Here is a 23,576-nt window from a genome sequence, read left to right as displayed (position 1 = left end):
GATAATTAATACCAACAGGCCTCACCTTATTGTACAGGGCACAGATATGGAGGGCTGTATTTCCTGAAGCATTTTGGGCAGCGGGATCTGCACCATAGAAGAGGAGATGCTCTAGGTGCTGTGAGTGACCATGCTGACAAGCCTGGAGGAGGAGAAAAGCACAAACCATAAAATATCATAGATGTGGACTAAACATTCAAGCATTTCATCTGATTCACTCCTTTGAAGCCAAGACTCTTAACTACAGTGGTAGTACTGTATGGCTATATTCATATGTGCACCCAAGATTCTAGTATTACATTTTCTAGTTCTGTTCATTCTGTTCAGTTGAACACATGAGCTACAACATCATTCCTTACCAAATGCATGCAATCTTAAAAAAAGGGTAAGCTTTACCAATTGGCACCATCAGATGGCCATGCCCCTGTATCCCCCACCAGAACATCCCCTTTAGCTCCTGGTATCTAAAGGCCTCGTCTCTGTGTCCTCCGCATCACTTAAAGGATTCTTCACCAGCCACTACATTACTACCATTTCCCGTAATGGTGAAGAGGTCAGCAGGAGGAACCAGTGAGCATTGTGGGTGGACACAAGAGATAAATTTTACCTCTTCCAAAAGTGTTTGGTGTAGGGTTGCTAATGGTTTTTACCAGGTCGGTATTTATACATTGCTACGTTTGGCTCTCCTGACTGATTTTTTTGTATGCCATTGAACCAGGCATCAGAAAGAAGCAATAGGTTCATGTTTGTTGAACGGTAAAGAGCTTTCTGACTCACAATCTAAGGATTTCCCCCTTTCACCTAAAGTTCTAGTTAAATATAGACACAAATGGTCTAAAGTGGACAGACAATTATAGCATATTAAAATCAATTACAAAAAAATACAAACTGTACATTTTGGAGACTTTGCATTAGCTTAGTGGCCAGGTATGCCATAATGGCAAATATAGCTCTGTTTGTTACCTGATGGATTTCTTGCCAGCCATTTTCATCCAATGTGCCGATGTATGCACGATTATACAACAGTAACTCACAGCACCTTGGGTCCCCTCCCACCATGGCAGTGTGGTAGAGGGGAGTCAGACCTCGCCGATCCTTGTAATTCGGAGAACCGCCCAAATCCAGAAGAGTCTGTAAAACAGGTACCATGTCATATATAGAGTACGATTTCGGCTTAACGAATAAGGACCACAATTGTAAAAGTATTAGTAAGGTGTCTAATTTGTATAGACAATAGCTGTCTGTATAACTTGTATACACTACCATATTCTGATAACTGTATGCGATTATATGAATATGAATAATTTATTCTTTCATATGGGGTTTGTTGGTTTGCCTCTTTATTCAGGCATTATACACAGAGCTTTTATTATAAACCTGCCTGTACTGGCTTTTGAGCCCGTACATTACTATTGAGCCCTGAAGAACGGTGAGTTAATTTAGGCTCTGAAACATATTAGATGTGTCTGTTGCTGTTGAACAATAAACTGTGGACTCTTTCACAAAGTGGTTTAGCACTACTTTCTATATATTTGTGTGTTGAAGTTTAGACCTGAACTGTACGTTAGGATATCCATGATGAATGCAGCCTCACCAGAGGCTTTGTGCTGTAAAGAGTGCTTATGCTACTTTTGATATTTGAGACCCTAGTGTGATGTTCCAGTGCCTCTTGCATTCTGCGTACCTATATTTCCAGCTATGGATATTCTATAGGAATAAACCAAGACCACACAATAATCAAGATAACACAATCTCAAATGTAGGCCTGAAGGTAGTATTTTTTCACAGGAACTCCTCTCTAAAAGGAGAGGATTCCATAAAGATCAGTTGCACTAAAAAAACAAAACAATTGAACAGGCAAATACAAAGATCAAATATATATGAAATGTCCTTACTATTAAGAATTAGTAACTTTGTCCAGATGTTTTGTCAAGAAAGACAGAATAGGATAATAACGGCAGGATCAATTGTTGCCCAATTGTACCTTTTCAAAACCTATTTATGGGGTTCAGTGCACTCCTGGAGCAAGCAAAATTCACAGGTCCCACATTCTCCTCAGCCTGTTCTAGAAGCCCTCTCAATACCTGCCTTCCTCTGATATAATCAAATAAACATACAAACAATATGCAGATTATATGATATAGCTTATTATTTTGTGTAGGTGTTATGCAAAGGTTTATACATCTGCATATAAATAAAAATGTATATAATAATAAATATTCAGTGAAAAATATATTCAGTGATGACTCACTGCATAAATAATTTAACTCTGCATGTTGCCGCTAGCGTCACATAACTTATTGATAAAGAACAGCTAATGCAGTGGCTAAACACAAGCTGGGCAGAGTACAGCTTTAAAAAAACATCATAATATATAATATATGTAAGAAAAATCAGCCAATACTTTTTTTAGAGGGCACAATGAAATAAAAAAAGGGATTTGATTTACAATTAAATTGACCTAAAAAAGAAAAGGGATAAAGTCTGGGCTAAGGTCAAGCATGTAAAGTCCTCCATTCATTTGAATGGAGGATTGTGGATTGAGTCACTTGCCATTTTCTTATATTCCTCTTGGGTACTAGTGTTAAGATCTTTATACTATCTTTATATTTTCTAGCTCAAATTCCAATTGTGACATGTTTAAAATCCCAATGTTAGGAAACACTTATTGGGCCGGCGATTCCGTGCTGTGTGCCACCACAGTATCCCGTACAGCCTATTTTGCTCAGCAAGGTCACTTGCAGCAGTAAAGAGTATAAAGAAATAGCAGTGGCCCCTGCTTCACTTATAGCCTTGTAGTTGATTTATTGTTGCTGACTTTGCCTGTTTCTGACCCTGTGAGTTTATGCTGCCTGGACTGACCTATTGCCTGTGACCCCGACTCTGTTTTTGTTTTGCCCCTGTGTACTTTGTCTGGTGGATGGATTATCTGTTATAATCTCTGGCTCTGAATTCTGGACTAGTCTTTTGAAATCTTGGTACTTCTATCTGTGGGCTCCTGGACCGCTGCCAGCCCATCTCCAGTAACCATCCTTTGCACACTAAATGCTGGCAGATGCAACCAGTCTCATGAGGCTGAGCGGGGGCTTACTAAAGGCAAAGATTCCGGCTTAGATCGGGGGACTGGTGCTGACCAGGGCCTTACACCCAACATACAGAGAATGACCTCCGGACATTTAAAGCACTACAATACTAGACATACTGTATATATTAATATCACTATACAGATGCTCCAAACTTTATTGACTGCTGCTATGGGGATGGATGGTGATATCAAAAGAGATGGCCATGTAGCACAAATAGATTATGTACTATTAGGTAGTTCCAAAAAAGAAACAGAAGAAAGTCCAAAAGCATTACAGTAACATAATACCTTGCAATATGGCTTCAATAAGGACAAACATTTTATATCCACTTGTGTATATGATTTAAGTATTAGTCAATGCAATACAATAAAATAAAGATAAAGATCAGTAAAAACACCTTTTAAATATAAAAAGTAATCTATAAATACAATTATGAACACAATACAATTATCTAAATATAAGGCACACAATTCCACTGCCTTGTATTCTGTTTCAAAAAACAACACCCCTTCCCCCAGTAGATAAGAAGGCTTCAGAGGTTCAAGTTGGTAACGCAATGAAGTCACCTGACCCTGAATGAGATTCCCCCCGACAAAATAAGTAGGCACAACAATGTGAGGTACTACTCTCTCAATTACCTTCTATATTTAGAATAAGAGACAGAGAGGTGATGATGTCATCATAATGCTTGGTCAACAATATTGCTGCCATTTATTTCACATAGAATTGCTATCATTTGTCTGCTCCACAGTCCTTTGAAACTGTTAACCAGATTAGAACCAACATTTAATGTGTTCTATTTCAAGAATGCTTGCTGTAAAACAATATTTTAAATAGCAATTTCTATAGATTAGTGGAAACAAATTTCTTGACTTTTAATGCACCTTATTACAGCAAATTAACTGAAGAATTTTTTTAAAACCCAAGTTAGCCAACAATTTACAATCCAAAGAATGATGACCCAACAATGAGAATGGAATTGGGGCTGGGACTCTGCTGATCTTTTGGTAGATTAATCCAAATTAATGCCTGCTCAGTAATTTATTTTACACTGGGATGTAAGAATAATGGCAAGGCTTTTTTCCTGTTCAGTAATGTATAAATTGTACTAAATTTTAGCTTTCGTATTATACTTTATCTGACAAAGAGAGCAAAGTATATATTCTAAAGTCATTCAAATTTAATCTGCTTAGTTAGTCAATAGAAGGTATCATTTAGGTGCATGTAAACCCAAAATCTATTTTTCAGTGTTTGGCATCATGCCTCTCTGTATACATGTAGCTTTCACCCCCACAGGAGCAGCCGAGTCCCAGGTTTTTTCTTGTAATGTGACAAAAAGAAACCACAGAGGCTTGTATATCTTTAGTTTAGGTGAATTTATTGTAACTCAATAGAGAAGCAGTGTCAAGATATAAGCAGTTCTAATCCAGAAGCAATAAATCATAATCAGCACTGACAGCTAACCTCCAGCATCCTCCCTGAATTCTTCATCCATGGCAGGCAGTAAGAGAAGCTTCTCTCCTCCAGAATGGGTCTTCCCATTGAAGTGACAGTCTCGGAAAAAGGAACATACAGGTAATTGTCCTAAAATCTCTTCCCTCCTAGCTTTCTTTCATTGAAGCTCCATTTCCTACTACTGGGAACCTGCCTCATCCGCCCAGAAACCCATTGTCCAGACACCAGCCTAATCAGGCTCTGAAGCCCCTTGGGGTCAACCTACTCTGTCTCCCTAGCTTCTTTTAGGTATCCATGGTGAGGATTTTCTCCAAGTCCAACATACATTGAACCTTTTTTTCAGGCCCCAATAGTCACCATAGGTTCAATAAATAAATGTACCAGAGTACTGATTGGTTACTACCTTATCAAGGACAGGTTCCTCCCTTGTGACACAAGTTAGCCAGCTTTTACTTCGTACAGAGAAATGATTCTAAAACAATCCAATATATACTAAAATTAACCCTTTGCACTCTAAAGCTGGTAATGCTGAGCCGTTGTATGTGCAATGCACATTTCCTCAGCTGGCTGTTGAGTTGTCTATCAGGTCTATCAGATTGGAAGCCCAACAGCCACTTAAAATAGCACATATGACAGACTAACAAGGCTTCTGCTAAATGTGAAGGGAGTGGCTAAAGGTTGTCAGCCTGCAACAGGAAATGGTGTTATTAGCAGGAAATTTTGCAACGTATTTACTAAAAAATATGTATAGTGAGATTTAACACCAAGCTTCCTGGCAAATAGAATTTGGGATTATGTATAAATTAGGGATATGTTTTTAAGTTTTTGGTCAATGACTTACCAGGCAAAATAATCAAATGCTATTAATAAGGCAAATATAAAAGCAACTAGGGTGTTTATATACTTTATAAATAAAGGACTGTGGTGGAGTAGCTCACTTTAGTTTATAATTGCCCTCAGACACTAACTCAAATTAGTCCTTCAGCATTAGCCAAAGTATTGAATATGTCAGTAGATTTTTCATCATACTATATTTCATGTTAAGCAGGCCTGTCCAATATTTTGTTCAGTGTTGCAAAATTGAAGGACTTTACCATCCCTGCTTATCCCACTATATGTGTAGGAACTGGAAGATTCATGGTTGTGTTTTTCAGGAACTGCACAAAAGTATGGGAATGTTAATCAGGCTGTTCAAGCTACTAGGTTACTATGTACTTCTTAGACCAGTGTTTCTTAACCAGGTTTCTGTGAAACCATAGGGTTCCTCCAAAGGTTGCTAGGGGTTCCTTGAGCAATAAGCAATTTGTGCTTTTCAGGTTTCCAATTAAATTTTGGGCTATCTGTTAGAATGACATTCTTCCTCTTGCTCAGCAATGTAAAAGGCATTCTCCCTACTAACCTGCCCAGTAATGTACTCTGAGCTTTGGATATAGTAATTATGGCAGGGGATAGTAAAAGTTATTTCGAGGTTTACTTCAAGGGCTCTCTGGAGATTAGTTTCACAATTATTAGGAAAGGTGGAATCAACAGTTCATCATGTGGATTAAGTTCGTTTACCAATATCAGTAACATATGTGTACCACATTGACCTGTCTGTTGAGCTGATGAACAAAATTTTATAAATACTGAAGATATCCAAAGCAGCTTTTTGAATAATTTCAACTTTTCCACCATTAGACCCAAAGACGATCATGGTTTTAAACAGTTGAGATTCATCGTTTGATTCCTGTTGTCAGTCTCATAAATTTCCAAGGAAGCTGAATAGTGAAACGCATCAAAATTAAGAAGACGTACAATATTTGTGTGATTTCTGAAAAATGTCATAGATACTCGTGTCTTTAATGTTTGAATAAATTATGATTTTATTGAATTGAAGTTGAATTTGTGTAGAAGGTGCCTTTAAAGTCTATATATGTTAAAAAAAAATGTATAGGGTCAAGAAACACTGCCTTTAGACTAACAGATAAAGTAAATCTAAACCCTAAGGCTTCATTCATACATGTGGTCTCTCATCAAAAATAGCAATGGGTGAGAGACTAGACAATAGTCTATGGGTGAGAGACTGTTGTAAGCCAGATTCACATCTATGTGGTTCAGCATGGTCATGAGACGCATTGGTGTGCTCAGCTTAGGTGCCAATTGTTCTGAATGGCACCCTAGTGCAACTTGCCTGCAGATCTGTGTTGCAGCTTCCTAAAGTTTACCATAACACTCTATGCGCTTTTTCATGTGCTACCATGCATTTTTTAAGAACAATACTGCAGCTACCCTAGCACATGTGGTCACGTCAGAACTGCTTCTTTTTTAACACAAGTCTATGGAAATGAATACAGCTTCAAGCTGTATAAGGTTATAAGGAAATCAACTGCAGAGGTTAAGATACATTTGTCAATCTGTTCTAAATTATCTCATAAACATCTTGAACTAATGTCAAAATCAAACTGCTGCATTTCACCATGTATACATAACCCCAAAGCTATCAACACAGACCTATGACTGCATCATGGACACTTGTACCCAAAACATCGCCTAGGCTCACTTTTTTACACTGAACACTTTCTTGTTTTATTGTTCTTAACATAAGTTAGAACAATTGTACATACATAATGTAAACAAAACTGTTAAATGTGACAGCAATACAAAGGAAATTTACCTCTTTGCCTCTGCAGGTTATAAGCCTACAGTATCTAATTAAAAAAAAGGAAACGGGTTCAAACAAGACAGAACTCAAGTCAGGCTTAGGAAAATGGTAGAGAACAATTTTTCAGATTTTTTTTCATCATGAGATCCCCCAAGGGTGGAAGCCACCTGTAGTGATCAGCAATTGGAATCCAACAGGAATCCTGCTTTTAATGTTGCCAGGGACTAAGAGCCAAGAATGTCCACTACCTTTGTCATTGGCTTACTAGGGAAATTACTACTGTTTTCAGTAACTTAATATTCTGTTGATTTTTCCAACATCCTGTAAAATAATAAAAATGTATTAAATCATGTTTGTTAAAGCATTATTTATAAAGATAAAAAGTTTTCCATTCTGTCTCCTTTTAATATCTCAAGAAAACTAATTGAACACAGCTCAAAATTGCTCACATGTTCAATTTATCAGAGTATTTATCAGAGTATAAAATGTTTAGGTAATCCGTTTATCTGGTATGAATGTATGAACCAAAAATATCAGTGTTAGATACGTATTGTGCATCAATGTCTTTATATAAAAAAATGCTTACCAATGTTGCCAACAATTACTGAGATATCTGCTATTTTTATTGGAATAATTGCCTAATTGGTGCAAGTACAGCGCAAGGTTCTTCAAGGACATTATCAGACATGTTTAATATTACCCTGGTGACAAACAAAAGCTGTAATCAAATGCATCTTTTTTTAAATAGAGAAATTTATGAGTGCTGGTACTGTAATGTACTGTTCTGTTCTTTGACACTGCAACAGTTAAAACTGCTCTCTGATCAGTGTATTGAAATGCAGTTCTCTCTCTGCCCAGCAGCACACAGGGATTAGGGGCACAGAGACACGTGTGACACAGTAGGATACTCTATTCCTGTTACTATTGACCTCAATATGCTTCACTCTCATTTGCTTCTATGGCAACTGGATCCTGTTTAAGGGAGGTTGTCAGCAAATCTATATTTTTCCCAACTATTGTCTGTTAATTGAGCAGCTTTATATCCGATAGTATTCTTCCAGAAAAAAAGTGGGCATCATATGCCAAAATGTTGCCATGGCAGCAGATTTTAGCCCCTTTAGTAATTAACCCCTTCCCAGCACAATAAGAAGGATCTGGAATTCCAGCACTATAAACTGGAAGAGAGTCATGTGATGCAGACAATGAAGCAAAGGATATGTTGACTGCAGGAGGTTTACATGGACCTCAGGGGGGAAACATACCTGAAAGTCAAACTCTACCATTCTAACAAAATTAGATGTTGTCAAGGTGGTAATATATTTCATTCCCATTTCTATGAATACATTTTTAAGAATTTGTTTGTATGTTATATGTAAAAACCAAACAAGTTTTGTTTTGTGTTTGTATAGTAAATTTGTAATTCCTTTATGCACTGCTATGATTTGCAGACATTTGAGAACTGTACCAGATATAACCAAACTATTTTAAAATTTAAAGTAGGAAGCTCTACATCTTCCACATAAGAAGATGTGACTCTTGAAATATATCAGAAAATAAATATCATTCATTACAATGATTAAACAGTTTCTAACTGTTATTTATGCAGCTTTGTTTTGTAAATGAAACAAGAACTTCCGCTATAAGCAAACATTTTACCCTCTAACTGCACTATGAGAAAAGTGGACATTTCTTCACTTTGACCTATTTTATAGATATACACCAAAATGTCTTTCAAAATGCATTGCTCAATCAACCTGCACTTGCTATAGATGCACCTTTCCCAAGGACAACAATTTCTTAAAAAAACTAAAAATGACAATATGACAGTATACCCAAGTCACACTTGGACCACACAAGAAGTGGGAGAAACAATATTTGCAGACTGCAGACGCCAACAAAAACTGTCTAACTCTTTCATTGCTTTTTTCTTACCTGCTAGAAGTTATAATTACCTACTATACGTTATAAATCATCCCACTGGAGATCTTTTCTAGGGTTCATTTTATGTCACCTACCACCATGCCATCAAAATGCTCTACTGGCCATTTTGATTCCCTGAGAGTTATGTACATTGCATACATTGGCAAAGATATAAAGTTGTTTGTTTTATCAGCATCAAATATTCTATACTGAACAATAACAACAATAAATTATACCAAAGTATGAGTCATTTCTTTACAGCTGGATTGCTACTGCTGTTTTCTAGATTCAAGTTAATAATTCATGTCACTCTTTATTAGATACTGGACTTTTTATTAGCACCAAAATGCATGTGTGGTTGAAATGCATGTGTGGTTGCCTGATATTTTTAAACACTCTCAAAATTACATCAACAGCATATGTATGTATTCATATAGATGTAAAGATTGTATTAGGGTCCAAAATAGTTACTAGAAGATTGATCATTGCCATTACAGTGTTACTGTCAAAAATATTAACATTTCCCTAAAGGAATACATTGCAAATAGAGCTGGTTTACTTGCTTTACCTGTTGCCCATGCCCCCAAATAGCACTCCATTTAAGAGAAAAAATTTGTTTAATGCTTCTGCACTTTTAATGTACTGGTTACTTGCTGTTCCTCTTGGTGACCTATATATCATTACTGTGACCTGTAGTAATATGTAGATAAGAAAAGGAGCCAGTGACTGCAACATGGGTCAAGTGCCCTCTGATACTTCTTATCTCCTTAGTACAAATATGGCAGTGACCGGGCAAAGTACAACATTTGCAATATAAAACACAGCATTTTAGGCCATCAAATCGGTTATATATATTTATAGCAGCATTACATTATGACTATAAATCTCCAATAACTATAAATCTATATTTTGCAATATTCAGTCATGGATGTGTACATGTTTGAAAAAGGCTGGGTGGTAACTTGAAAAATTGTATGCAAAAATACTGGATACTAAATATATTGTATATTGGGCACTGTTTAGGAATGCTTTAATCGGTCAGGTCTAGGTTCAGCAACGGTATGCTTATATCCAGATGTCAAAGGAATAATCCAAGATGGCAAAGCCAAGATTCATTGGGTTCCAATTGTGAATATATGATATATACCTAGGTAATTTGGGTAAGTCCCTCAATAAATATCACAGCCTTTACAAATTATAAGTTTGAATTTGTTTATTTACATTGTACAAATTTCAATTCTTGAGTGGCAATCTAGGTATGTTATTACTGTGGTAATCTTTCAATTATTATTAAGAGAATGGAGGAACCTATTTTTTTTTACATGAAACTGACCCTAGAATGTGCTTGATCTTGGCAACGTATAAACTAATAACTTTTTAGGCACAAATTTGAATGTTTTTACCCTTGTAAAACAGCATGATTCATTGAAGAATGTGCCCTGTTCAATTTTGGATTTAGTTTGGCTTTAAAGCTATAATTTTTAAATCTACATTATGATTCACTGTCCTCTTTAAAGCAATACAGCTTGGCCACGTGAATGGGCTGTCCAGCCCATTTAATCCATGTCCATGGATTATTACAAGATGTCTGGACAATTGAAATTATAGCAGTAAATCCTTGCTACTTTTGTAGTTATGTTCTAAAAAAAAAGAACATATAAACGCACTAAAAAACTTGCATCAACTAAACCATAAAACACGGCAATTTCCTTGAAACATCATTACTGCTTCAAAAGCAAAGATTATTGGATGGATAATAAAAAATAGTTATGTTTTGCACATATAGGGACACACACTGCTCTTTTTTGAAGAAATCTTCCAAATTTAATTTAACTGGCTGTAGATGTCTATGCCACCTTTTTACAGCACCTATTGTAAAAAGCCTTTTTGTACATTAAGTCTCTTTTCCTCCACTTGCAATGAGTTCCTGCCTTTCTTTTGCAACTACCCTAAAGCAAAACAACTTTGCATCAGGTTTACTATGTGGCACAACCTGACCCACAAAAGAACAATTATGAACACACACAAGTCAACAACTAATCACAAGTATCAAACAGTAATCCAGAAATCCAGACAGTAATCTGGAAATCTGCGGTAAGCAAACGTTCCGGAAATTACCCAACGCATTTTGCCCATGAAGGGCTTCCTCAGGGGTCATGTAATGTTTGATGGTACATTGTGATATACTGCAAACAATTGTAATAATGAACGTCATGGTATTGATAATCAAAGGGTAAAAAAAGATAAGGACACATGGCTAAACCCACATGGCTCAGCATGTGGCTGAGCTCACGGTGTCCTTGCTTCACTCTGCAGTCTGAGCTAGTCATGAATCCTTTTCCTCCTAACTATAAGAACCTTGTCTTGCATTCACCCATCAACTTATCAGGTAACAAACTTACTAGCAAACTGTTTTAATATATTATTCTAACCCACAAAAATCATGCTTATACTGATGAGAATATATATTATATGGTTACTAATATAATATATTACATTTATAAGAGATTATCACTACTATAAAAATATCTGCTATTTGTTACTACTTGGGAGATAGCTGAGATTACTACTTTTCAGGTAGTATACTCACACACTATTTTATTACTTTTACTCTACATTACCAAACTAATTGCTTATGAATATATATACTATATTTTTTTTTACCTTATATTACATCCATTGGCGAACATCACCACTTGGGAAATATCTGCTATTACAACCACTGGGGAGATATTTGAGATAACGACATCAGGTAGGATCTCCTACTTGGGTGATATCTTTCATTCTCAGACTTTTCTGTGAAATTTATACAGCATATAATCAGTTGGTTAACCATCTGACATGTTATTTCTTTTTTTGATGAACCTGACATCTCTATTGATCACATTTAATCATTGGTGTATTTTATATTTATTTCTCTGTATATGTATCTGTGTATATAATTCTTCTATGATTATCTGGATAAACTGTGATTCTGTGCATATATTATTCTATATATGCAATAAGCTACTCTAACAACCCTAATATGTGATTTTGTATAAATAGCAATACTATGGCTAATCAAACTTTTGTTATTTTGGAGTGAGAGAATATATTATATAATGTTTTTCTCTTTCTACTACTTGATTATCAATAACATGATGTTCATTATTAGTGCTGTGTGCAGTATATCACAATGTACCATCAAACATTACATGACCCCTGAGAAAGCCCTTAACGGGTGAAGCGCATCGGGTAATTCCCGGAATGTTTGCTTACCGCAGATCTCTAGGTTACAGCCCGGATTTCTGGATTACTGTTTGATACTTTTGATTAGCTTTTGACTGTCTAGTGCCATCTTGGTATGGCCCCACAATAGATCTCTTACAATCGTAGGATTTATATTGCATTTTTGAGAAGCACTATATCCTAAATACAATATTCTTGCCTATTAAGACCCCTCTGTTCTGTCTTTATTTATGTGCTTGAAATTCATTCTCAATTAATTCCCAAATACTCATTCCCAAATATTCATAATATCAAAACAATGCACAACTACTGTATGCCTAAATCAGTGGGCAGAGATACCAAAGTGCAGCATGTGCAGATGCACGAGGGCCCCAAGACCTCCTGAGCCAACAAGGGCCCTCACAGCCAAGTCAGGTGCTCTATTAATCATGGTCCTGGAGTTGGCATGTACAATGATGTCATTGTCTGTAAAGGCTGCTTATCATATTCTTCAGCCTAACTAACTAAAGTTTTCACTTACAGAGCAGGAAGAATTGTGGTGGGGCCCCTAGATTTATACCTGCCAGTTCACAAAATTAAAACCATCAAACTATGCTACCCTGTCTGCTTTCCATCAATTGCAATACACAGCACAAGCACACTTATATGATGGATTTTATTGATGTGCATATCAGGAAGAGAGGCAGGAACACTAACAAAATGCATTAAACTCTAATCGTGACTACTTACACTGCATCCCACAGTGATCCCCCTTATCAATCACTGCTGCATATATGCTGGATAAAGCTTTCTCTGGCTTTGAGCAATGAATATTGCAAAGGATTCTCCGAAATATGTCACTGTACGTTTGTGTAGAAAGTGATGAATGAATCACACAGTTCCTCTGCAACCTTTCAGGCAGTTCTGTAACTGTGGAAAAAAAACATCTAACTGCCACACAAAAACAAATCCTCTGATCCCTGGATTGGAACAATGCAATGCTCTGATCTGGAGAATGATTAAATCAGAAATTTGGTGATGAATGTATGTACCATAAATAGCATCAATTAGATATTTGCCATACGCACTAAGAAAAAAGGAACGGTATTTACCATAAAATGTTGTAAAAGCAATCACGTTTCAAATTTTTTGACAAAAATTTGTCAAAACATATATTTTCCCCGCAACTTAAACTAATTTTTTCCTGTGTATAGGTAAGCAAGCTGGAGAGGGGCTTTAAAATTTGACATTCCTTTCAAACATAGGTTATAACTTTCCTATGTGTGCAATGGCTACCATTAAAGTCTCTTCTACTTTAAAAATAATGTTCAGTGATATAAAAGACAAAAAAGAATGCAGCTCTGTATAATTTATAATGCATCATAGAATAAGTCTTTTTTATGAATATTAGTAGTTTTTTTTATTATAACTTGTTATGTTCTACATTTAACCTGGAATCAGTCTCTTGCAAAATATTAAATACAGAGCTTACACTAGGAACAGTGCCACAAAAGAACGTACAGAAGGAGAGTGACAGCGATCAGCTCATCAGTCCACTGTTTCTCCTTTCATTGTCCAACTACAGACTAGAGAGGGTCAAGGTATGTAAAGTATCACTTAGCTCAGCAGATAAAAAATTATGCCTCCTGTCTTGGTAGACAGGTATGTGTTATGGTGCAACTGTGTAATTCCCAGAATGGACTGGACAGAAATACAAATCTCTCGGAAAATAAACAGCTTAGACACACACACACACAAACACACACACATATATATATATACAGTGAGGGAAATAAGTATTTGATCCCCTGCTGATTTTGTACATTTGCCCTCTGACAAAGAAATGACCAGTCTATAATTGTAATGGTAGGTTTATTGTAGCTGTGAGAGACAGAATACCAACAAATGAACCCTCAAAATCCCAGTGCTCAAATGCCCGAACTTGGGAGTGGGACTTGGGATGGGAGTGCTCCTAATCCAAGCTTGTAACAGTACCTCTATAAAAGACACCTGTCCACAGAAGCAATCAATCAGATTCCAAACTACCCATCATGGCCAAGACTAAAAAGCTGTCTAAAGCTACGTACACACTTCCAATTATTATCGTTGGAAAACGAACGACGAACGATCCTGCACGATATCTACGAACGATCGTATAGCACCGATCCTGCACATAGAGATAACGACACGATCGTTCGTAGATATTGTACACACAATAGATATGATCGTTTGAGCGATAGAGGAACTATGTGCACGACAGGAAAGTGAACGAACGTTCGTTCATTACGCATGCTCAGCCTATGGACGATCAACGAACGACCGTACACACGAACGATGTTCAACGATCATCGTCCAATCCGATCCGCCGGTCCGGTCGTTCGTTTCCAACGACTTTCCTCGTTCGTCGGCGTCGTTGGTTACTTTTTTACGAACGATTTTTTGCCCAATCGATCGTTCGTCGTTCGTTTTGAACGATAAAAATTGGAAGTGTGTACGCACCTTTAGGATGTCAGGGACAAGATTGTAGACCTACACAAGGCTGTACTGGGCTACGAGACTATGGGCAAGCAGCTTGGTGACAACAGTTGGCACAATAATTCTCTAATGGAAGAAACACAAATCTCTTCTTGTGAAGTTGCAATGATCAGGAGAACGGTGACGAAGCAGCCCAGAATAACACGGGGGGAACTTGTTAATGATCTCAGGGCAGCTAGGACCATAGTCACAAAGAAAACAATTGGTAACACACTGCATCATGAAGCACATGAAGGTCCTGGAGTGGCCTAGCCAGTCTCCAGACTGGTTCATAGGGGATCAAATACTTATTTCACTCATTACAATGCACATCAAGCTTTGACTTTTGAGTACTAAGTTTTTGAGGGTTCTTTTGTTGTTGTTCTGTTTCTCACACCTACAATAAACCTACCATTACAAATATAGACTGGTAATTTTTTTTTGTCAGAGGGCAAACGTACAAAATTAGCAGGGGATCAAATACTTCTTGCCTCACTGTATATTTGTCATTTTTATATTTAGTCATTTGTCTGGAGTTCAGCCCTAAAGGAAAAGTTAATGCACAAAGAAAATTTTGTAAAACACTTGTAAAGTTAATTGTTGTTTCCAGACAGAATTTCCCTTCATTTAGCAATTACAAAAACAGAAAGCAAATTATTGTAAGTTTAAATCATACCATAAGAGCACTGTAGTTTCGAGAGCAGACAGCTTTATGCAGAGCAGTGGTGCCATCCCTGGCTCTAAAGTCAATGTGGGCACCTCCAAGGCATAGCATTCTAATCACATCCACAGTTCCCTCAAGCTGTGAGGCCAGGGTCAGCGGCGTCTCTACAAAGAAACAGAAAGGTTCAGCCATTGTAATTTAAAACAAGCATTTTGCTAAGGTTTTATAGTTGTGGTATTGTTGTCATTGATATAGGGACATCTCCCCAGTGTTGACATTTTCGGCAATAAAAAACAGACTGATATATTATGTCTTCCCTGCCTTAGTTGACTTTCCACTTTTAAATGAAGCATGCGATAGAAACAAGCAGGCGCCCAAAAAACAACGGTTACACTATCTAGTAGCCCCCTTCTATGTAAAATATGCTGGAAAAAAAATGAGAAAACGTTTAAAAAGGCACTTGGGCATTGCTGACCTTACTGCCACACTGCAGACTCCTATGAAATGTAAGCATCTACTGTGCAGTTTACAAGATTTAGGATCCATAACTGGATGTCACCATTACACAGACAACTGGATTTTCAATTAGGAACTAAATATGCATAATTTTCTTTACTTCCTCCAATTTCTTTTAAGATAGGAAATGGAGGTGAGGCAATAAATAGTGGTTTTTATTGATGCAATGTATGTTTTGAGCATGAATGGGCTACAGTAATTATTTAATTTAATTTCCACTCCCTCCTCCACCTTCCTCTATAAAGGTTTCTCTTTAGTTTATTGGCTTTTCTTTATTGACAAGAAAACTCCAGTCATGCCATATGTCTTTCCATCCAACACTAGTCTAAAAAGACTGAGACAGGGCAAACGTAACTGTTTAGGATTTCTACCCCATTTCTTTTAAGGGTCACATCAACTACAAAGTCTTAAGTTATTTTAAAACAGACCTCTCCAAAGATGTAAATTAATTTTTTGACATCTTAGCGTAACAAAGGGAGCAATGCACCATAGCCACCGTGTCAAACAGAAGCAGAACTCTAGTTTTGTCTCTGTTTAAAGCATACACAAAAATAGACTGTTGTATCCTGAGATAAATCTGAATGAATGGCAGGTTATACAGTACTTTAACAGACCAGAATCATTATGTTGTGTTTTATTCTACCAAAAAATAAATTCAGCTTGAGATCAGTATGCTGGGAAAACCCAAAGCTTATGGGAAAAAGACTTTTCTGCAGTAGAAATACGGATACAACATACAAAACTCTTAAGACACTGCAATTGGACTCAATCATATACTTGAAAAGTATACAATTGTGTCTATAGTTTGGTCTTTCTGGAGCTGGGTTCACCCAAATCCTCCAAGTCTGGATAGTGTTAAAAGTGTTAAAGTCAAATGAGCTCCAGAGAGGCACAATTATGTTTTCCCCTTACATATAATTTATATATAAACAAGGATTGCCATCCATTTAAAGTAAATAAACATTTGTTTTTGCAATTGTGTTGAGAACAAAACTGCATTGTGTTTGATTACATAAATATGTTCCAGACAACAAGCTATTAGAGTTGCTAGCACAGACACAAAACAAGACAACTAACTGCTAAACATTCCATGAATTCTCGAACTTAGAGCCAAAAATTACAATGGTTTATGTTTTAGAGTTAGATTCAAATGCCAAAAACACAGTAGACACAATGCAAGCTACATAAATATCATGAAGGCAATTTCTCTTTCATTCCAACTTTTACAAACAACATTTCAGGATTATTATACAAAAGTTATATTAAATTTGGTACTGAGTGCTTGCTTTGGCATATTACTATATATATGTATGAGTCCTAGCCTTAAAACTATGTAAAGTGATGTCGGTCACTCTACATCCTTCTATGTGCAAACTCATGTTATTCTTAGTGTGTTGATGTGTGTTGTTTTACTGGAAATAATAATAAAATGTAGCCATTTTTACAGTATATTGGGGAACATTTCCTTTTATCCTAAACTACTGTGTGTGTGGGGGATTACTTAGAATCTTGTGTTCAAGTTAACTAGCTGTGAATAGTCTAGCTGCAACCAACCAAGTTCAGTTGTGCACAGACATTTCATTGGCTGAAACAGGATAAAATACTCTTTTAGACACAGTGATAAGCTCATTGTTTCCTGGATAAAATGCTCCCAGGAAAGTGAGAAAATAAATTATATATTTATATCTTTGAAATAGTGTTACTTACCTCCTGTTTCTGAATCATGATAGTTTGGATCTAGGCCTTTATCCAGCAACCTGGCCACTTTTTCTGCAGAACCATGTTGTACATATTCCAAAAATTTTTTCAGACCAGCCTGTAGTAAACAAAAAGAAAATTTGAGGACAGACAATTTTTACTTCTCACATGTTTAATCATGAGATCCAAAGCATTGGAGTGACTAATACAAATATATGTGTACTTCATTTTTTAAGACATGATATACAGTCCACTGATTTTTGCTATATTGGCCCAATAAATATAGAAATTAAATTTGTGGAGCTCACCAGCTCTCGAGCAGAGCTCATAAACCAGGTGCCCTTAGGAAAGTCTAGAGAGAAAACATGTAATAAGATAGCCATTAAAATGGTCAAGTCTAAAAATATGTAATTATTTGAGATGATGCAGAACAGGTAACAATTTTCAGAAAAAACGGGCAGTCCCCATTATTCAGGACTTGAAATAGTTTCAATGAAGTACTATAGTTCTCCTATCACTGATGAACACTTCCAACCCACACAGCTTTTAACATTTTCATCCATGGGGGTCTGTTTTTGAAAGAAATGTATAACCGCATTTATATTTGTTTTTTGTGAATATACCAGTGCATAAACTTCTTGCTGTACCTCCAAACAGGTAAGGCTGCATATACATGTGCAGGAATTGTCGTTGGAAACGAATGATCCACGACAGATCGTTCGATAATTGTTAACAAGAAAAGTGCACAAAGACTGGTCAACGACGCTGAGGAATATCGCTGGAAACGAACGATCGTACCGGCGGATCTGATTGGGCTATGAACGTTCTTAATCTATTGTGTGTACGGTAGTTCAGTGATCGTGGATTGTTCTGTGATACACTTTCTCCTGTACATGTCACTTCCTGCATCGTTCAAACGATCATTCACAAAGGATCCTTCAAACGATCGTATCTAGTGTGTACATTATTGGTGGATTATATTTGAACAATTGTATCGTTACAGTTTGTACAGAATTGTGCACAATATGATCATTCAAAATAATCGGAAATAATCGTTGATCGTTCGTTTTCAAATGATAATTATTGCACGTGTGTACCTAGCCTATGGTTTTTTTTTTTTCTGAGAAAAAGCTTATATTTTCTTAAGTCTATTTTTTTTAGGGTATATTTAAGGTCGTAAATTTTCTAAGGAATTTATTTTGCTGGCACTAGCAATCTTTAATACATAGCAATGACTACAGTATATACTAATATTTACTATATAGCTTTTTTTGCATGTAGCAGGACTGAATTTATACTTCATGCCCCATTAGGCCTACCCAAGCTATATGAAACCAAGAAGATCACACATCATATCTACACAAGGCTTGCAAAGGCAGAAGGGGTTAGAGTCAGAGAAATAGTTTGCTCATTCTGCAACATCTGGAACAGAACAGGTCGATCAATTCAGCAATTCACTTCTTACTAACACTGGAAGACAGATCAGCAGTCTGAATCCATTTGCAGGAATGTGTATTTAAACAGTCAGCACCATAATGGTTGGACCTCCTAAACCACAGCTTTTGTTGGCTTTAGAGCTATTATATATATATTGTTTTAAGGACATTTGGTAGACAGTAGGGATCAGAGCTTACAAAAAAACTAAATTTCGAACACAAAAATTCTACTTATCTTTTTAAAAACAGAAAAAAATCACACATAAATACACTCTGCCTGAGGGCCAAACCCTTATCTTGGGTTACTTCCCTGCAAAAATTTGAATCAAGTCTCAGGTATTTTACATTTCAGAAGCCTGCCACTGTCACTCAATTTAATCATTCTCAGACCCCTTCACATTTCTGAGCTCCAACATTCTCTCAGACTCACCACTAGTCACCTGCCACGGCCCCAAAAACAATCCTTGCCATGCTTGACAATTTTGTATTTAAAAGCCTGGGGTCCCAAGTATGAGCTGTCTCTAAACATACAACATTTCAAACCTGTAGCAGATGGACTACAGCCACAAGAGATCTTACCTGAGCAATCACCTGAGGCTACAGTTTCCATGGGTTCACCACAATTACACAGAAGAACATTGGAAAAAGATTGCCTGGTCAGATAAGTCCCACTTTCTGTTGCAACACTTAGGTGGTAGGGCCAGAAATTGGCGTTAATAACTTGAAAGCATGGAACCATCCTGTCTTTTATCAATTGTCCTGGCTGCTTGTGGTGGTGTAGGTGATCTTTTCTTAGCACACCTTTGGCCCTTTAGTACCAACTGAGCATCTTTTAAAACGTGCCATGTCACAAATCGCAGATATTCATAAACCAGTTTCTTGAACGTAGTAATGAGTTCACTAGATTTAAATAGCCTTCACAGTCACCAGATCTCTCAATCCAGAAGAGCACATTTGTGATGTGGTAGAATGGAAGATTCTTTCATGGATGTGCAGCTAACAAATCTGCAGCAACTGTATGATACTAACATGTCAATATGGACCAAAATCCCTGAGGAATGTTTTCAGCACATTGTTGAATCTATTATACAAGGTATTAACTGTCCTTCAATTATAATTAATATTTTTGAAAACATTCTTACACCCGACCAAAATTTTGCTCAGTAATATATACTTAGTCTGAATACTAACACTTTACATACCAATATTTTCCATTCTGGGGTTCAGCTAACTGCCTAAAATATTGAAAGATTTGAAAGATGAAACAGTGGTCCTACTATGATGAAAGTGAATGATACTATCTAACAACGCATGCTACAGAGTGCTCTGTTCATATGTATGAATCCCCAGGTGTCACACATTCAGTAGGGAGATTTGGCACCAGACATAACTGTGCCTACAATTTCAGCAACAGTGAGTGCCACCAACACTATTTTAAACTCATATGCCATCACTGCATGATCACAAGAAAACCTAATGAATTTTCAGGTCTGCATGTGTCAGGCCGTAAAGCTATTTTCTAAAATCAGCAAACCACACACGATTTAACCCTTGGAATTCTGTGGTTCTGTAGACATTAACAACCCATCTGATAGAATGCATTTTTTTTCACTGGGCATGATTTACTAATACAGATACACTTTACAGTAAATGATCTCTACTTATGTTTGTTTTTTTGATTAGACTTAGTGGGCCTGATTTACTAAAGCTCTCTAAGACTGGTAAGGATAAACTATCATAGATGAGCCTGGGCGACCCAGCAAACCTCAAATAGATCCAGTCTGGGATTGAAAGCAATTGCTGAATAATAGCAAATGATTGTAAGAAATCCATTCCAGGTTTGCAGAATTAACCAGGTTCACCTGAACCATGATGTCTATCTTTTCCTGCCTTTGAGAGCTTTAATAAAACTGGCCCACAAAGGCTAATAAAAAAACATTTATATATATATATATATATATATATATATATATATATATATATATATATATATATTATATATGATTTAGTAGTAGATCTTTTACTGTAAAGTGTATCTGAGTACAATCTGACCATAGTCCCTTATCTGTCATACTAATCCAATGGCCTTAATACTTTCACAAACCCAGGGAAAAAAATAAAGATCAGGAATTTTAACCTTATTTACATTACTTTCTAAATCATGCTTTGAGTTAGTGATTCAAAAGGTAACAAACCCAAAAACATCCAGGCAAATAGCATTTTCAGAAATCAAAAGATACCAGTCAGCACAGGTTTAACTGTAAGGGTAACTACTTTCTATAGCACATTGTATCCTTAATAACATCTATTTGAATAAGCCTTACTCTTATTTCCCTGAAACTGGCCTGCAACTGCTGTATGGTAAAACACAGCTCTACTGCTGGGTCTTTCTTGACCCCAACACTGCTGCCACAGGCATGTTTCGTTAGCAAAACCTGTCTATGAAGAAATTTTCCTTTTTTTTAATATTTCTATTCTTTTTTCTTAAAATCTCAGCACCCTACTCCCAATGCAACCCCAGGTAGAATCTTTGTTGCTCCTCGGGGGCAAGTTCATGTTTGTACAGTATGTCTGTTAATGTCAGAAGCTCCAGATTTTTAATTTTGAGAGCTGAGACTATAGTACAGTGCTTATAGTTTAATTTTCTCTCCTGTAGATTATTGTTGTGAAACATTGTGACATAAGTAAAGTCCACAAGATAGTCTGATTGGCTGGAAGTATAAGATAGCTTGGCTACAAAAAATGACTTTTTAAAATAAAGGTAACTGCTATGTTGCATCTTAGGCCTTCTTTGAAGGTTTGAGATATGTTCCATAAACGTAACTATTATGTTCCATCTTTGTAGGCTTGGGATATGTTTTAATGTAAGCTTTTAGCTGATATTTCTATGTGTTTGAGAATCCAAGCTTGGTCACAGTTTGCTTAGGCAATTCTCAACCTGTGTGCACTGTTATGAAGTCATTCTGGGTTTGGCTTTTTTTCCGCTTGCACTGTATGTACTGTATATCCATGACTATTATGCTGCCTTTATCTACGTCATTATATAAATAATTGATACTTTATTATCTTTGGAATCACTGACACCTTGGAAAATTATCCTTAGCATTTACACTAAACAACTTGGTTTGGTGATTTGTAAGGTTTGTTTTTTCATGGTGTATTACTTTATTATAGAGAACTAAAATGTCATGAATGTTTTTAGGTTCTACCACATCCCTGCAATATTAAAAGAAAACTATAGTTTTAATGAAACCAGTTAACAACAAATATATTTTAAAAACTGAACTTTCACCCCTGAATCCTAACCTTTAATGAAGGGAAAAGTGCACGGCTGTAAGACGATATCTTGTACCTGAGATCAGCCTTGACAAAATACTGTTATATTGGAAAGGTGCCATCAAGATTAATGAAAATTTGAGGATGTTCAAACAGCAGAAAAGACTCCCTTGTATGTGTTAAAGCCTGATCATGGGCGTATATTTCTCCCTTGACAAAGCGAATATCATCACAAACACCTATCCATCAGGAGTAGAGATTTCTTTAATTACAAATGCCCTTCTCTAGCTAGCTGCCTTTCACATATATTTAATAGAAATACCTGTGAATATTATTTGCTGGAAGTGAGCCAACAGGTAGAAGAATTTTGTTAGGACCTTTAAAGTATATTACAATAAAGAATAGCTGAACTAAAGAGTAACTTGCACTGAAAAGGAATCCATTTTAAGAAAAAGCAACACATTTAACCTTTCTTACAATTTTTATCTTTTTTAAATGCCCAAATAACAGTCTAAATAAAACCCCTTGATCTTTAGTAAAGGATGCCTTGACTGCTGGAAAAATGTATAGGATATACAGATAATTTGCATGTATCCGCCCTGGGATATCCTGTTGTTGGATTTTGAAGATAAATGATAGGGTTAAAGAAAATGAAGGTGGAGTAAACAATCTGTCTGTAAAAGAGGGGTGGATTTACTGATCTCTTTTTGAAGCCAACCCTCAAGACCTGAAGTGCTTCTGTAACATCGTGTAACGCTTTAATGACCAAGACAAACTCTGCAATTGTTTCATTTTGCATATCAAAGCACAACTTGTTTCAAAAGGTCGACTCCATAAAGTTTTTTTTTTTTTGCTTTGTTTGTGATTAGCTCACATTGAGGATTTTAGACAGTAACTGACACCTCGCTGCCTAATAATATGTTGAGAAAAACATCTGTCCTAACTGCATTTATTACAAATTCAACTTAAGGACAAACCTACAGTCCCTATCAAGTATGTATCCTGGGAACTACCGTGTTTCCCCGAAAATAAGACACTGTCTTATATTTTTTTTGGCTCACAAAAACACACTAGGTCTTATTTTCAGGGGATGTCTTATTTTTCCATGAAGAAGACTACAGTACACATTTATTGTTGAAAGTCACTCATGATCACTCATGTTC

General features: G+C 36.4%; 1 protein-coding gene across 1 annotated transcript in view; it reads right to left on the bottom strand.

Moving 5' to 3' along the window:
• Positions 1 to 23,576, bottom strand: part of SHANK1 (SH3 and multiple ankyrin repeat domains 1) — a 168,087-nt gene that overhangs the window by 122,470 nt on the left and 22,041 nt on the right. Inside the window, exons 4-7 of the mRNA XM_072425275.1 lie at positions 17,711 to 17,819; positions 15,500 to 15,651; positions 964 to 1,131; positions 26 to 142 (exon numbers count right to left, since the gene is read on the bottom strand). Of these exons, the coding sequence (XP_072281376.1) occupies positions 26 to 142; positions 964 to 1,131; positions 15,500 to 15,651; positions 17,711 to 17,819 (546 nt within the window). The remainder of the gene's footprint in view (positions 1 to 25; positions 143 to 963; positions 1,132 to 15,499; positions 15,652 to 17,710; positions 17,820 to 23,576) is intronic.

The sequence above is a fragment of the Pyxicephalus adspersus genome, chromosome 11, assembly GCF_032062135.1.
Source record: "Pyxicephalus adspersus chromosome 11, UCB_Pads_2.0, whole genome shotgun sequence".
In the NCBI taxonomy this organism is placed as follows: Eukaryota; Metazoa; Chordata; class Amphibia; order Anura; family Pyxicephalidae; genus Pyxicephalus; species Pyxicephalus adspersus.
This window is presented reverse-complemented; position numbering and strand designations above follow the sequence as displayed.